The sequence below is a fragment of the Vulpes lagopus genome, chromosome 23 (assembly GCF_018345385.1).
Source record: "Vulpes lagopus strain Blue_001 chromosome 23, ASM1834538v1, whole genome shotgun sequence".
Taxonomy (NCBI): domain Eukaryota; kingdom Metazoa; phylum Chordata; class Mammalia; order Carnivora; family Canidae; genus Vulpes; species Vulpes lagopus.
Window position 1 is genome coordinate 12,822,658 of NC_054846.1, and position 15,409 is coordinate 12,838,066.

The window sequence follows — 15,409 nt, forward strand, 5'->3', positions numbered from 1 at the left end:
GATTTGATTCTGAACACTTTGGGGGCTTTTATGCCAACCTAAATAATTTTTGTGTGTGGTAAAAAAATATACGTAATGCAAAACTTCCCATTTTCATCATTTTGAAGTGTGCACGAAGTACATTCACACTGCTGTGCAACCATCACCACCATCCATCCCAGAACGCTTTCATCCTCCCCAACGAAAACCGGACACGTTAGACACGCCCCACCTGCCTCCCAGGGACTCTTCGAGGTACCTCATACCTGTAGCATCATATGGTAACTGCCCTTTGACTGGCCTATTAGTTCACTTAGCATCAGGTTTTCATGGGCCCTCCGTGTTGTGGCATAGGTCAGAAATGTCTTCCTTTTTGAGGCTAAACATCCCATTCTATGTAGAACCGTGTTTTGATTATCCATTCATCTGTCAGTGGGCAACTAGGTTGTTCTCACCTTTGAGCTATTCTCAGTGATGATGCTATGAACATGGGTGTGCAAACATTGAAATCCCTGCTTTCAATTCTTCAGGGTATATACCGAGACCTAAACTATTTCAGCATGACTCACAACACTGGGGGCGGGAGGTCTGCTTTACCCAAATCAGGATTTTTTTTTTTTTTAAGATTTTATTTACTTATTCATGAGAGAAAAACAGAGAGAGGCAGAGACACAGGCAGAGGGAGAAGCAGGCTCCATGCAGGGAGCCCGATGCAGAACTCGATCCCGTTTTTTTTTTTTTTTTTCCGATGAGCAAACTGATCTTTAATGTGCTGACCTGGAAGGCTTGCTCTTCATCATGCACATGGCCACAGCCATTTACACAGAATCACTGTTCAATATTTACAGCAAAAAAAAAAAAAAAAAAAAAAATTACAGCAAGATGCTAGACCCAGCATCCTTCTGGATAGGCAAGGAAAGGGTGAGAACAGGCTAGGGAATAAAGCCCTGAAATAAAAGTGTAAGTAGAAATCTGCAGATAGGAGTAGAGGGAAAAGGGCCAAGTCAGGAGGGAGGCTGGTGAGGTAGACATAAAGGAGGAAGTACCAAATCATCTCTGGTGCATGAGGGGAGAGTCCACTGGGGCATAGAGTCTCTAAAATTATGATTTGGTGGCATCGGAAGGGGCATCACGCCCTGGGCCGAAGGCAGACGCTCAACCACTGAGCCACCCAGGTTTCTAACATGGTGAAGGAGCCTAACTGGGGCAACCTGAGTAGTTTCTAGCAGCTGTGCATGCTTGGAGGCACTCCTTACAGAAAGGCGGTCCCAGGATTCTGGTACACCTGCCCTCCTCGTCCCAGGCCCCCCGACAGCCACGGCAAAGGGAAATTCGCAGCAGGCATACCCAGCACTCCACTCAAACCTCTCTCCTACTGAATTTCCAATAAAGACAAGACAAAATGGAAAACTATGACACTTTTATTAAAAGTTAAAAATGTTCCAAAGTTTACACATGCACACAGATAATTCCACCATCAGGGATCTCTAAAACCACTGACAAGCAGATACAGACCGGTGTGGCAAACATGCTTCGGCTACCAAACTCCCCTGGGTTTTTATACTTGGAGTAAGCCTGCCCGCTCAGGGGGAGACCAACACTTACCAGGACGTCCCCGCTGCCCTTGTTGCCCTCACACTGGCACGATGGGGGCAGGAACACTCCAGCTCTCCCGAACCAGCAGAAGAGCTCTAGGCTCTCTGCTTCACCCAGCAGCCGTGGCCACCAGGACGGGAAAGAGCCACCCTCCACCCTGAGCAGGCTCCATCCGGGCAAGTGGGCAAGCTGCTCAGCAGGGTTCCCGGCCAGCAGCTCTCAACACGGGCTGCGCTGCACCATCAACGCAGAGCTTGAAGCAAAATCCTGCCTGCCTGAGCCAAGGGGCAGTTCAATCAGAATTTCTGGCAATGTCGCCAGAAAAAGGTCATTTCCAAAGTTCCTGGGGGGTGGGAGGAGGAAGGGAGTCTGATGCCCAAGGAGGAGAACCAGAGCAGCCACTTCTTTCTCAACTCTTACCTTCTTAGAAATTCCCCTTGTTCCAATTTAAAGCATTTAGCGAGGCTGATACACAAGTTATGAAGTTATGACATAGGGATGCTTAAGCTTCTACCGATGATTTGTAGTGGGTTAAGAAAAAATAGAGCACCCAGATTTCATTAAAAAAATTTATTTTCATATAAAAGTGCCAAAATATCCACCAATGTCATACTCTATCTCAACAACCAGTACGCTAGTAATGAAAACACAAACCTCTTTATTCACATTATTTAAAAATCAAATTCCTTTTCACACATTCCCACAGTAGCTCGAGTCTCTGGATAGTGGGAAGCTTGCATTCCTATTTGCCGTGGTAGTCCATATGTCCAGGTTCATATAGGCACGAAACGGGTTAAACCCTGGGTAGTATTCCTTGCACATGACAGCCTGGTTTTCCATGTGAGTTGAATGTTCCGTGGCGGGATTAATGGGGCAGCAATTTTCATATACATCACTTTGTGGGGCCCAGATGGAACCAAAAAGTCCAGACATTGGAGACAAGCTTCGGGTGCTCGTGAGGTAGGGCTGAAGTGTACATGAGGAAGGGGAAAAAAAAGAAAATTTTTTTAAAAACAGAAGCCTTCAAAAACAAAAACAAAAACAAACCAAACCAGAAACCTTCTTGGAAAGGCAACATCAAGGTTGAATGCACACCAGTGGACACCACAGTGATGCCAATTCAAGTCACCTGGAAGTCAGTAAACTATTCTCAATCCTCTGGGTTGCCTCAATGCCACTTTTCTCAAACAGAGGGTTGTGAAATCCTCACCTAGCTGGATAAACTCATTTTCAACCCAAGGAAGGACCCCTAGGCCAAACGCCCTCGATCTGTAAGAAGTGCCTTGAGTGGATGTGAGAGGGAGAAGGCACGGGGCTTTCAGGCTCAGAAGGGTGCTGACAGGCAGGAAGCCCTCGGGACCCAGTCACTGACCACTGACTGACCTTCCTGGGACTCGTGTTCATCTCTGAGCACAGATGAAAAGATCAGCAGGGCCACATAAACACGGAAGGTTTCCTGGTCCAGATTCGATCTTATCTACACACCATCGTTCCTCAGTGTCATCTGGGGTGTCTCTCATTCAGGGTGACTAGCCTGCCAATGTCCGCAAGCCCCCATCTGTCTGACTATGGGTTAGGTTCCCCCAGAGGGTGGTTAGCCTGGCTTCTGAGACCTCAAGGAAACAGGCCTTGGCCGATCTGAACCCAACGCTAAAGTTAAGGAAACAAGCACCAGAAAGAACTCGGAGCTGCCCAAGGTCACTGACCGGAGAATTGAGGAGACCGGCATGTCCCCAGGCAGTAGGCATGTTGGGTGGGGGGCTCCAGGTAGATGGAGAGGTGTGATCCAAAAAGTCTGTCTGAATTTCGGCAGGACAAGGGAAGCCATTGGGGTAATTCATGTTTTCTACAAAGAAGGGAAAACAACAATATAGGTAAACGTTTTTACGGCAGGCGAGATCTGAATTCTCACTCACAGGCCCAAAGCTTTCAAGGCTTAAACTATACCGACGAGTTAAAGACAGGTGTACACGCTCACCCCGTGGGGACCAGGCGGGCCGTTACGCTGTTGTTCTCAAGGTTAAAACTATTTATCAGACACACTACCTAGGAAGCCCTCAGTGACGAAGGTCTTCCTCTGGCCTTGACTTTTCTGTATTTGACAATTTGATGGGAAGCTTTCCAATAAGCACTACTATAGATTCCAATTGTGTCCAGATTCTTAGCAGTCCTCAACGTTTGCCTTTATTACCCGTCACGCCCACCTCAGCTTCCTGCACACATTCCACGTGGACTGACAAAAGCAATAGGAAACCAGCACTTCTTAGCTAAGTAGGAAGGTACAGCTGTCCCCCGCCTTGTCCACGGGAGGTATGTCCCAAGACCCCAGTGGATGCCTGAAGCCATGGCTACTAGTGAACCCTACGTACGTTAGGTTTCCTTCCTATGCATAAACACCTGTGCTCAAGTTTCATCTATAAATCAAGCTGAAGTTTAATTTGTAAGTTAGAAATGAAGTTTAATTTATAAATTTATGATTAGTTATAAAGAACTCATAAAATGGAGAAACCATAACGTACTGTAATAGAAGTTATGCAAACCTGCCCTCTTTTTATTTCCCTCTCAAAATATCCTGTGATCCTGTGAGGTAATAAACAGCCTCGGTGAGGAGATGAGCGGAGATGAGCTGAGGTGAAGGAGCGACACTGTGACATAGTGAGAGGCTACTATCTGACAATAGTTGGGGGGGGGGGGGCGGTGTCATCGGCCTGTAAAGCGCAGCGCGGACATCCGGACATCGGGGTGCCCTGTAATAGACACAGCCTCGCAAGGCCAGGAGAAAGTCACCACAGCACCCCCCTGTGGCTGGCGCGGAGCAAGGCGTGGCCCAAGTCCCCTTAAGTACATCTGCTTAGACCCCTGGCGTCTGCCCCGGAAGGGAGGCCACTGCGAGAAATCAGGATCAGACTGGAATGGGTAAGAACACTCTGCGGCCTGTCAGACCTCGCAGCTCCTACCACCGTCCTTACCACTGCCCGCGCCCAGGCGTCCGCTATTTCCCCTCCCAGCTCTGCTGCGACCGTCCTTCCGTGACACGGCCCCAGGCAGCAGTCAGGTCCTGGTAGGGGCAAGCTTCACAGGGGACTTGGCTGCCCTAAGGAGCACAGCAAACACCTAACACCTCGGCCTCCCAGGATAATCTAGGATCTTAGGGCCACAGACATCCAAACGCCCCAGGTCTACCATGTGTGAAGGACTATGTAGGCGAGCGTTATGTGCAGAAGGCCCCCGTCAGCCAGGTGGAGAGGGGTTTTTGAGGCCACGTACAATTATCCGCGGCGGGCATGCACAACAGGAACTACTCTCACAGGTTCTCATTGTTAAAGGTGCAATCTTTTTTTAAAAAGATTTCAATTTAATTAACATTTATTATTAGCTTCTATTATTAGAATTTAGTGATTCATCAGTTGCTCATTCCATCACCTGCCCTCCTTCATGCCCATCACTCAGTCAACCCCCACCCACCTCCCCTCCAGCAACCCTCAGTCTATGGTTAAGAGTCTCTTATGGTTTGTCTCCCTGATTTTTGTCTTATTTTTCCCTTCCCTTCCTCTGTGTTCATCTGTTTTGTTTTCAAAGGCACATCCTTAACAAACAAACAAAGGACAACAAAAAACCAAGCCCATGTATACAGAGAACAGACAGGTGGTCGTCAGAGGCAGGGGTCGGGGGGAGGGGAATGGGGTGTATGCAAATTGGGTGAAGCTGCTCGAGAGCTATAAGCTCCCTGTGATAAGACGAATCAAGCCTGGAGACAGCATGTGAGGTCCTGGGGGCTAGAGTTAACAGCATCATGTTGTGTTCTTGTTTTGTACCTTGCTAAGAGATGTTAAAAGGTTCCCTCAAAAGAGAGAACACCTGTAACAATGTACGGGGATGGCTGGTAACTAGACTTACTGGAGCCATCACGTCCCGTCCCGTGTTATGCCCTGCACCTGAAACTAATGTTTGTCAATTATATCCAAGTTGTCTTTTACAAGGTACGTTCTTCTGCAGTTCGTGCCTCAGGTCCACAGACTTCCTGCTTTGACTTTCATGAGAGTAAAAGAATGGCACTGGGATTGCTCGAACAGCTTTTACCTTCCGGAAAGGCATTATAATCGTTCAGTTCCAATGGACAGTACACACTGGGGAACTGGCCTTCACAGGTCGCGCTCCAATCAATGAAACTGCTACAAAAAAACAAGAGGTCTGGTTTCAGAAACAGGAGGTCAAAAGATCAAGTACAGAAAGAGGAAAACGATGTTATTGCCCAGCATCCTAATCACTGTGAATCCCCCCCCAACTCCACCCCCCTTTTGGGAAAGAAAAGATGTACTTTCTCAAGTCTTGGGATCAAAGACCTCCAAGGGAATGCTCTCCACCTTGTCCTGCAAGGCCGACCTTCACAACCTGGCCAGCGAGAGTCTAATCCGAGACAGAGTCCAGTGCGGGGGTTAGGAGCACTCCGGAAGAGTCTGGGGGTCTGAGCCAACCCCCGGAGGCGGAGGCGCTGCTATGACACCTGCCCCCTCAGCTGGAGCAGGGACAGCATTCATCTCAGGGACCACAAGTGTTGAGACTGATTCGCAACAGATACATCGATCACAATTACAAACTGAATTCTCGTTATACAGGGAAGAAAGTAAACAGCACCATAATACACTGAACCAAACTAGAAAACTTCAAATGGATTCTGTGATTAAACAGAGATGCCAACATCTTCTCATGTTTCCATTCCTGAATGACAGTAACATCCAGGAGCAAATTCAAGAAACTGTTATAGTGTAACTATTTTTTTAATACTCAAACTATCTGATCTTTCTTAACATTGTATTTTTTTTTTAAGATTTTATTTATTTATTCATGAGAGACACACAGAGGCAGAGACACAGGCAGAGAGAGAAGCAGGCTCCCTGAGGGGAGCGTGATCCAAGACTGGATCCCAGAACCTCGGGATCACAACCTGAGCAAAAGGCAGATGCTCAACCACCACCCAGGAGTCACCCAGGTGCCCCCTTTCTTAATATTTTAAATGTGTTCGTGATGACTGCCACAGGAAAATGGAAATCTCTGCTCTGGTAGGTGGTGGGAACTATGAGTGACTGTCTTTCCAAATGGGCCTCTATTAACAGATCATCTCTTCAACTTAAGGAGGAAAATAATGCTGGGGTCCCAGCTATGTTACTTTTATTTCCCTTCATGTTTCTCCTACCCATGCTTTGTTGGTTTCTAAGACCTCACAATGCAACTCCAAAAGGCAACTGGAAACATCCAGCTAAGGTGCACTGGGGAAGGTAGGCTGGTCCCCAGTTTTGGAAGGCCTGCCTCACAGACTGAACTCAAATTCCCCACTGCAAGCTCTTAGGCGGAACAAGGCAGTGATCAGAGAAGAGATTCCATACCTATTATGCACGGGGGCCGGGCCCTGCATCACGCCAGGCATGCTGTTCTCCACGGCGCAGTTGAAGTTGCTCGTCACACACACGGGCTGCGTGGGCCAGAGGTCTCCAGGTGGGTAAAGACCTAAGGACAAGAACAAGGCTTTTCAGTCTACCCTTTGCCCCCCTCAGCCCTCCCTTCCTGCAGGACCAGCTCAACTTCCCTTGTCTCTTTCTAGAAAACACTCCTGGAAAGTCACCCACACATGCTGACTGCTTCTGCCTTCCGCAACTCCTTTTGGGATATACTTTCAGGATATAAAGCAGAAAGGCGGGGTCTAAGGAGAATGCCATTGTTCCACTGACAGCTCAACAAGAGCAAATCCAAAACATATCCAAAGAACAGCACAGAAGTCTGTGCTTTCAAAGTTGGCCCCCAAGTACAGAGCAGTTTTCAAATCTAGCGTAATTCATATAAGCAAAAGCAGTACTCCTATTAGAGCTCAGTGATGCCATGGGGAGTGAACATCAGGCTTATCTTGCCACAATCCCTGGCCCTCGCTAGCCATGTGGGGAGCAAACACTAGAAGAAAACAGGACAAGAACACAAGACAAGGACAATAAGGGGTAACAAAGAGAACTGGAGAAGAAATATGAGGGAGACTGGAATTAACCTCCTACAGGGAGACACTGGGTGGCAGCGGGTTTGGGTTTCCTTCCCACCCACCCCATTTCCATGCCCTTGGGCCGCCATCCTCCCCACCTGGTCTCAGGCCTGGTCCAGGAGCCAGGCTGGTCACCGAGGCTGCCAGGCCAGGTTAAGGGGCTTCTAAGACGTGGGAGGTACGAAGGATGCGGAGAGGGCAGGGGAAGTGGGCTAAGGCCTTGGAACCTCACCCATGGCATGCTCTCCAACCAGGGCTCGCTACTGCCTCTACTTTTCTGTCACCGCAGGAGGAAAAGGTGGACTAAACACAGCGGCAGCCCCCTGCACACCTGTGCCTTGGCTACGAGGAGGGGGTAGCCTGAGTCAGAGTCCCCTGATGACGCTGGTGCAGAGGGCAGGTGCCTTCTGAATGCACGGAAGCCCAGTGATGTGTCTCGGACAAGAGGGCCCTGGCAGGACCCAGCCCCACCCAACCTGCTCATCTTCGTAAGCTCCCTGGCCTGCGATGTGTAGGAACCCCTGCCTGGACCAAGAGTCTGCACCTCACCTTTATCTTCCTCAACACCCGCAGGCCCGGCAGGAAGGCTGGGACAGGGAGGTTCTGCATATTGTGGGAGATTATTCATGTTCCTGTGGAGAAAGGGAGAAAATGAAGATCTGCTGACACCTTCTGTACAAGGACACACCATGTTTGTTCAATCATGTCTGAGTTTTGCACGAGTCCTCCCCCCAAGACACATAAATACTAGAGACACAAAGGCACACAGCCAGAAAGGGGTTGGTTGAGGCATATCAAATTTCCAAGACCCAGCAAAGCCTTCTTTTCTTTTCTTTTTTTCTTTTTTCTTTTCTTTTTTCTTTTCTTTTCTTTTTTTCTTTTCTTTTCTTTTCTTTCTTTTCTTTTCTTTCTTTTCTCTTTTCTTTTCTTTTCTTCCTTCCTTCCTTCTTCTTTCTTTTCTTTCCTTTCCTTCCTTCCTTCCTTCTTCTTTCTTTCTTTTTTTTTTTTTTTAGTAAACAACAAAATAAGTTTAACTGAGGCAAACCGCAGGCTCCTACTGCATGGAGCCCAATGGAGCTGATGTGGGGCTCAATCCCAGGACCCCAGGACCATGACGAGTCGAAGGCAGATAGATGCTTACCCGACTGAGCCCCCCCGCCAGCTGCCCCAGAAATGGGGTATGTTCTAATGTGGCTATACCACAGGCACCGATGGGGACCCCAGAGACGTGCCCACCTGAAACATGTTTACTGGGAAGGATTCTACTTTCTAAATTATTAGCAAAATTGGATTTTCTTTTCTCTCATCCTTAAAAAGTCTTCCTACTTCCACCTGCAGAATCAAGTGCAAAGTGCAAATCACCTGCAGCACAGCGACAGAAAAAGCAGTACCTTAAACACTGCGAAAGTTAGGAAGTTAAACTTACGTGGGATTGCAGATGTTATGAGAAAGATTCAAGGAGATGGGAGCTTCTGAAGGAAAGTCATTTTGTGAAACACTGTCTCCTACATAAAAGCAAAAAAAAGTATCACAAGGTTTTAGAGGGTAATTCAACTGTACAGATTGCTAATATCACTAAGGCCCAATTAGCAATTCAGTTCTCACTTGTAACTGATTTTCACATTCAGTAATTTTATTCTTAAAAAAATCTCTATTATATTTATCTTTTCATCAAAAACTTACTAAAACCCAACATTTAAATTTACGAATTTTGGATTAACAGTGTTTCAATTACGGGGGAAAAAAGCTGAAACCATTAATATTATGTAACTTTCTCACAGGGATTTTTCTGATAAAAGAAATCTTGCTATATAAATAGACCCCCGCAGTTTATAAAAGTAACATTGTAGGAAATTGTGACTATAAACATTAGAGAAGAAAAACAGGAGGTACCTACAATTACACTGCCATTCAACGTTAGGTATGTTTCCTTATAATCTCTTCTATGTGTACGCATATGTGTAAAATTCATAGGTACTTTGCCTTTATGGTCTGTTACACCATTAATTATACTGGGGACTTTTTCCTGGAAGTCCATAACCCTCCAACAACTTATAAACTACATACACGCCACTGTCTAGCAGCACCGTCAACCATTTTTATCATCTTGCTCCTGTCGGCAAAAGCTGCACTTCTATTTTTTTTGTTACTAAGTACTGATTTTTCAAAATCTTGAATTAACATTGTCAGGCAAACTTTGTCTTCAGCGGTGGATGGAGGCTGCGAAAACCAAGCCTCCTCGGGCCAAATGCATCCCCGCTGTCAAAGCACAGGGGCCTGCCTGCCTTCATGTGAGCTTGTGTGTGTCTCTATGCAGGTGACAGTGTCCCCCAGAGGGAGCAGGACGGCTGTGTTTGTCGGGACTTGAGAAGATCTTATCTTCTTAGGCCCGAAGCTCAGTACACAGTAATAAACAGTGCATATCAGTGATATTAAAATTTTATAGCGGTCATTAAGAAAACAGTGTCTCAAAGGCTCCTTGGCAGGGGGCTGATAATGAAACAGTCTGAAGACACACGGTGCTTTGTGTAGGTTTTTATGGCTACTGGTGCTCTGGTCTCTCAGAAAGGGCCTTTTTTTATAGGTCTCACGGCTGACAGGAGACAGAGAAGAGGACAGCCTGGAAGCCGCTGAAGGGGTCTGGCCTGAAGCAGCCTGTCTCAGGGAGGAGACGGGGTTCAAGCCCGAGCCCCTGGTGAGCAAACTGGGGTGTGGAACAAGCTGCCAAATTCTCTGAGCCCGGGGCCTAACCCTTCAGACGGGCCCAGGGACACTGGCCCTTTCTCTCAAGGCTGTGGGGAAGTGGATGGAGTGTGACCGGTGAACAAAGGCCTCACATGTGTGAGCACCTCAATCTCACCACAGTTTCCTTACATAAAGACTGAGTTTACTATGTTAACAATAACAGTGAAAAGGAATGAACTCCATCTTTACATAGGCATGCAGCTTAAAAAACCACCTAGTGAAAGCAGCAGGATGCAGAATGATATACTGAAGTATGATTTCCTTCACGTAAGTTAGAAACAAACATTCTACACTTTGTTGATGGACATATGAATGTAAAATAAAACATGGACTAAAAGGATGCACACCAAGTTCACAACAGTGGACGGTGATTCTCTTTAGGCGGCAAAAGTAGGACGGACTCTAAGGCATTATTAAAAAAAAAAACCAAAAAAAAAAAAAAAAAACGAGAGTAAATATAACAAAAGTAAGTTAATTCTTCAACCTTTCCCAAATCTTCAAATCTCTCAAAAACAAGAGAGGGCCACAGTGTTCATTAGTAGTATTATTCACAAGAGCCAGAAGGTGGAAACAACCCAAGTGGTCACCAACAGATGAATGGATAATCAAAATGCAGTTGTGTGTGTGTGTGTGTGTGTGTGTGTGTGTGTGCGCAATGGAATATTATTTGGCCTTAAAAAGGTGAAAAAGGTGAACCCTGAAGAAGTTACGCTAAGCAAAATAAGCCAGACACAAAATGACAGTTCACGTGACTCCACTCAGATGCTAGTGTAGTAAAATTGATCAAGATGGGAAGTAGAGGAGAGGCGTCCAGGGGCTGGGGGAGTGGAGAATGGACAGCTGTTGTTTAAAGGTATGGAGCCTGTTTGGGCTGATGAGAAGATTTGGGGAATGGGTGATGGTTATGGTTACACAAGAGTAGTGTTCTTAAGGCCACTGAACGGTACACACTTAAAAATGGTAAATCCAAAAAAAAAAAAAAGTAAATCCTGTTATATATATATTTTACCATAATAAAAACGTGCAAGTAATAAAATAAGTGTGGAAGTCTTTAAACTGCTTCAAAGACAGACATTACAATGATGATGATGATGATGATGATGATGACAGGGTAGGGTGGAGAGGGAAGAAAAAGGAAGGAAAAAAAAAATCAAGAGAGTGAATGAAACCCAAAGCTAAGTAAACACTCCCATTGGCAGTCCTGCGTGTGCTCCAGGCACTGGATGGCACATCCAGGCCTTGTACTGGGCACGACGGTGGCAGTGGCAGTGGTGGTGGTGGCTGCTGTGGGGCAGGAGGCAGGCTGGGAGGGAGGGCCGCTCTCCAGGGCTGGGGTGTCCCCCCAGGACTCACCAGCTGGCAGGAAGTGCTGAGGGCCCACCACAGGCTTCTTGTCCCCGTCGGAGCTGCTGCTGCTGCTGCTCCAGCTGCCCCAGCTGCCCCGGCTGGCCCGCACGCTGCCCGACGAGCTGCCGCAGTCTGAGCTGGAATCGGAGCAAGACTTCTCCACGCACTTCTTCCCAGGCTTCTGGCAGTAACCCTCTGCAGGGCAGAGAGACAAGTCGCATTTCATCTGAACGATTTTCAACCTGATGCTATGTCTCATCAAAGGGAGAAGTGAAATTATGAAGAAGGCCGGGTTCAGCTTCAGGGTCGGCTACCTCTGCTCATCCAGGGAGAAGAAAGAAGTGAACTGAAACCAACGATGGGACTTGAAGAAACAGGAGATGAGCTACGTCTACTCTGCCTACGGGATGGACCTGACACTCGTCCGGGGCTCAGTCAGTCAAGACCACTGATTACCGCAATCTGCCAATGGTTCTGGAAATAAACAGTCCTGGGAAGAAAACAGGCTACTCCAACAGCTGGAAATTTATAGGTAATGTCCTCCCCTCTTTTATTAAGATATCCTCTAGGAGCTTCAAAATATTATTTATGTGTGAATGGAACAAATCTCCAATATGACCAAAAAGCAACATGTGCATTAAGGGAATGCATGAGAGGGTGGAGAGAGAAGCTCATTAACTCTGCTAGTTTGTGCACACGGATGCCGATGAGTGTCTGCGAACACGGGTGTTGGCCGGTGGGAGGATTACAACTCCCACACCCCATCCCCCTCATGTACAGCCAACTTCAATGGCCCATGAGCCTCCCGCTATCCTCTGCCCCACCTGGACCTAGCTTTGGGTGCCCTCCACCCCCCACTCCCTGAGACACTAGCCAGCAGCTGGGACAACCGCCTGGCTCTGCAGGAACTCCCTGGCTCAGGTGTGGGAGGAGAACACTCTTCTCACCTGGCTATCCCCCAGAGTAAGCAACCCCTGTTCCTTCAGCACTCCACGTGGGGAGAGCTGAGAATGGCCAGGTTCTAAGGGAAGGGATGAGCGAGCAACACCAGAAGCCTGCCCAGGTTCAAAAGAATCTCAGGTTTCCAGTCTCATCCTGATAGCTTTCCACTCGGACTTTAGGAAGCGAAGTTGCCTGTCAAGTGATAATCTCATTACGACCCCATTTCTTTACCCTGGATACTTCCTGGAGGAACCAAAGATTCCAAGAGAAGCACGAGTCATAGCCCAATGTGGTTACATACCTGCCTCTCCCTGTGCAGCAGGTAAGCTGCCTCCTATGCCGCCATCTGTTTTACAAATTTCTCCAGGACTTTCTTGTACACACCAGTTTCTTACATCGATGCCACTGTTCAACTCAGACCTTTCAAATTCATTGCACACAAGTTTTAATTCACTCTGTTCAGAAGGCCTAGAAGAACCAGACACACACACACAAAATCACATCCAGACGTTATCATCCATCATCCATTCTTGCTTTCCATGAGACTTATTAAAGGTGAAAACATGAACCTGAGACAACTTGAGACCTCTGTTCTTGGGGTTTTGGGGGAGAAGACACCAAGAGAGGGATGTCAAAAAGACAAAGATTTTGCTGTTAGAACTACAGTCGATTTGGAGCTCATTTAACCTACTTCCTAGTTCACAGTGATAGGAATAAAACTCCACAAGGTTAAATGAGTCCCTCCATCATCTCCTAAGTGGCAAATTCAGAACCAGAACCCAAGATTCTTGGCTCATCTTCCTTGGATTTAGCATGATATAGGATTCTCAATAGATGAACCTACTCCTTGGTGTCTGGGGGAAGGTACTGAATGTTACATCTTTTCTCATCCATTCATTCAGCAAACATTTGCTGAGTGACTACGATGTGCCATGTATTTAAGGTTCTTTTCCCAAGGAGTTCTAGTAGATAACATCTACTAGACTCCTTGGGGAAAGAACGGTAATGGTTTTGTAAGTGGCGAAACAGAAATGGTGAAACAGAACGCCACAGGAGTCCGCAGATGGCTAGTCACATGGTCCAGTTTCAATACTTCATGCAGGTTTGTAGGATGCCCGTTAAGATGACAAAATATGTGACCTGCAGCACATGATTCCACTGGTTTCTGACTACTCAAGGTAAAGAGTACAACAGAAGGAAGAGCCAAGGAAACAATCTGACAACCACCTACTTCTTAAGCATCATGTGATCAAAACATTCTGAATAGCTACAAGCTAAAGTTCTATTTTAACAACTTTTTTAGCATGTCAGAAATCTGCTTGTAGAAGTATACCATGACACTTTTAATTGGTGAAATTCTACTCAAATTTTCTATCTTCCTGTATGTTCATATTAGGAAAATACAATACTTTAGAGTAATCTAAGTCAATTTTTTTTAAAATACATGTAAAAGGAATATGAGGTGTAACTTTCCTTTCTACAAGATGCCACAATGCAGTTTTTAAATAATTTAGCCTAAATAAAAAGAATTACCAACAATTAGTATTTGGTATTAGCAAACAAACCACAAGTCTGTTCTTTTTTCATGTTTGTATTTTGCGGTTTGCTCAGTGTGAGAGCTAGGGACCTTGGAACTGCCTGAGCCTTCTCCAGCGGAGTACATGTGACAATGCCGGGGAGCTGCTACGACGCTGAATCACCGGCTCTGAGCTCCAGATTGCAAGCCCTCAGGGACCTAGGGACACACACCGTAAACTGCAACGTGTGTGCTTCCCGTCCCGAGGCCCTGGCCTCAATGTAGGCCGAGCCCCCTTCCAACAACAAGCAGAACCGCAGCAAGGTGGAGCCCCTTCCACACGAAGATTTGGAGCCACTACAGAACAATCTGGCAGAAAAACATACAAATACCTAGCTGAGCTCACAAGAAAGAAATCCCCAGATGCCAGCACTCAAAAGAAGGAAAAGCCAGAGTGGGTGAAGATGCAGGGATTACTCAGGAGGAAACAGGCTTTAAAGCCCAGGGGGTAGGGTTTAATTATACCCCACCCTCTCCCGCTCAAAGACAGTCACAAATAGGAGTCAGGGAGCCGGAATTGGTTCCTAAGTACAACTAGGGTCCTTGACGGAGGCACTGTTAGTGCGAGGGACACCTGAAAAGCTCCATCCATGGACTTAGGGAGGAAAAGGCAGGAGAAAGCATCTCTACTGGAGGCTCTCAGCTTGGGCACATGTTGGGTGTTTAGAAGTCTAACCCAAGCAATCAAAATTCAGAGACTAGTGCTTGCTCGGCAGCACATATACATAATTCAGAGACTAGGTCACCGTGTGGATCTGGAGTCAGAACGCATGCACTACTGGGGCACCGGGGTAGCTCAGTCCAGCAAGAGGCTGCCTTCATGACCTCAGGGTCCTGGGACTGAGACTGCTAGGGGGGGTGGGGGGGCTGCTTCTCCCTCTCCCGCTGCCCCTCCCCTCTCTCATGCTCTCTCTCTAATAAATAAAATCTTAAAAAAAAATGTACACACTACTGACCTGTTGAAAAAACATGGGATTTCCACAAAAACACTATCCAGTGCCTTCATTTTACTGATAACAAAATGAAAGCTCAGAGAGATTAAAGTGACCTCAGGAAGCAAGGTTTCCAAAGGAGAATACCAGTTCTGGGCCTGCCACTTAAATTCTGGGGCTTTCAGCAAGACACACAGTGTCTAGACACCTCACTTTCCAGACACGTAAGAACCTAGCTTCTGCAGGACTGAACCTTCGTTCTGTGAA

At 46.8% G+C, this 15,409-nt stretch overlaps 1 protein-coding gene across 1 annotated transcript in view; it reads right to left on the bottom strand.

Annotated features, from left to right (window-relative positions):
• Positions 1–1,382: 1,382 nt before the first annotated feature.
• Positions 1,383–15,409, bottom strand: part of TMEM131L (transmembrane 131 like) — a 161,843-nt gene continuing 147,816 nt past the window's right edge. The window contains exons 28-35 of the mRNA XM_041738377.1: positions 12,936–13,102; positions 11,699–11,887; positions 9,027–9,105; positions 8,150–8,232; positions 6,960–7,080; positions 5,656–5,747; positions 3,282–3,421; positions 1,383–2,541 (exon numbers count right to left, since the gene is read on the bottom strand). Of these exons, the coding sequence (XP_041594311.1) occupies positions 2,266–2,541; positions 3,282–3,421; positions 5,656–5,747; positions 6,960–7,080; positions 8,150–8,232; positions 9,027–9,105; positions 11,699–11,887; positions 12,936–13,102 (1,147 nt within the window). The 3' untranslated portion in view covers positions 1,383–2,265. The remainder of the gene's footprint in view (positions 2,542–3,281; positions 3,422–5,655; positions 5,748–6,959; positions 7,081–8,149; positions 8,233–9,026; positions 9,106–11,698; positions 11,888–12,935; positions 13,103–15,409) is intronic.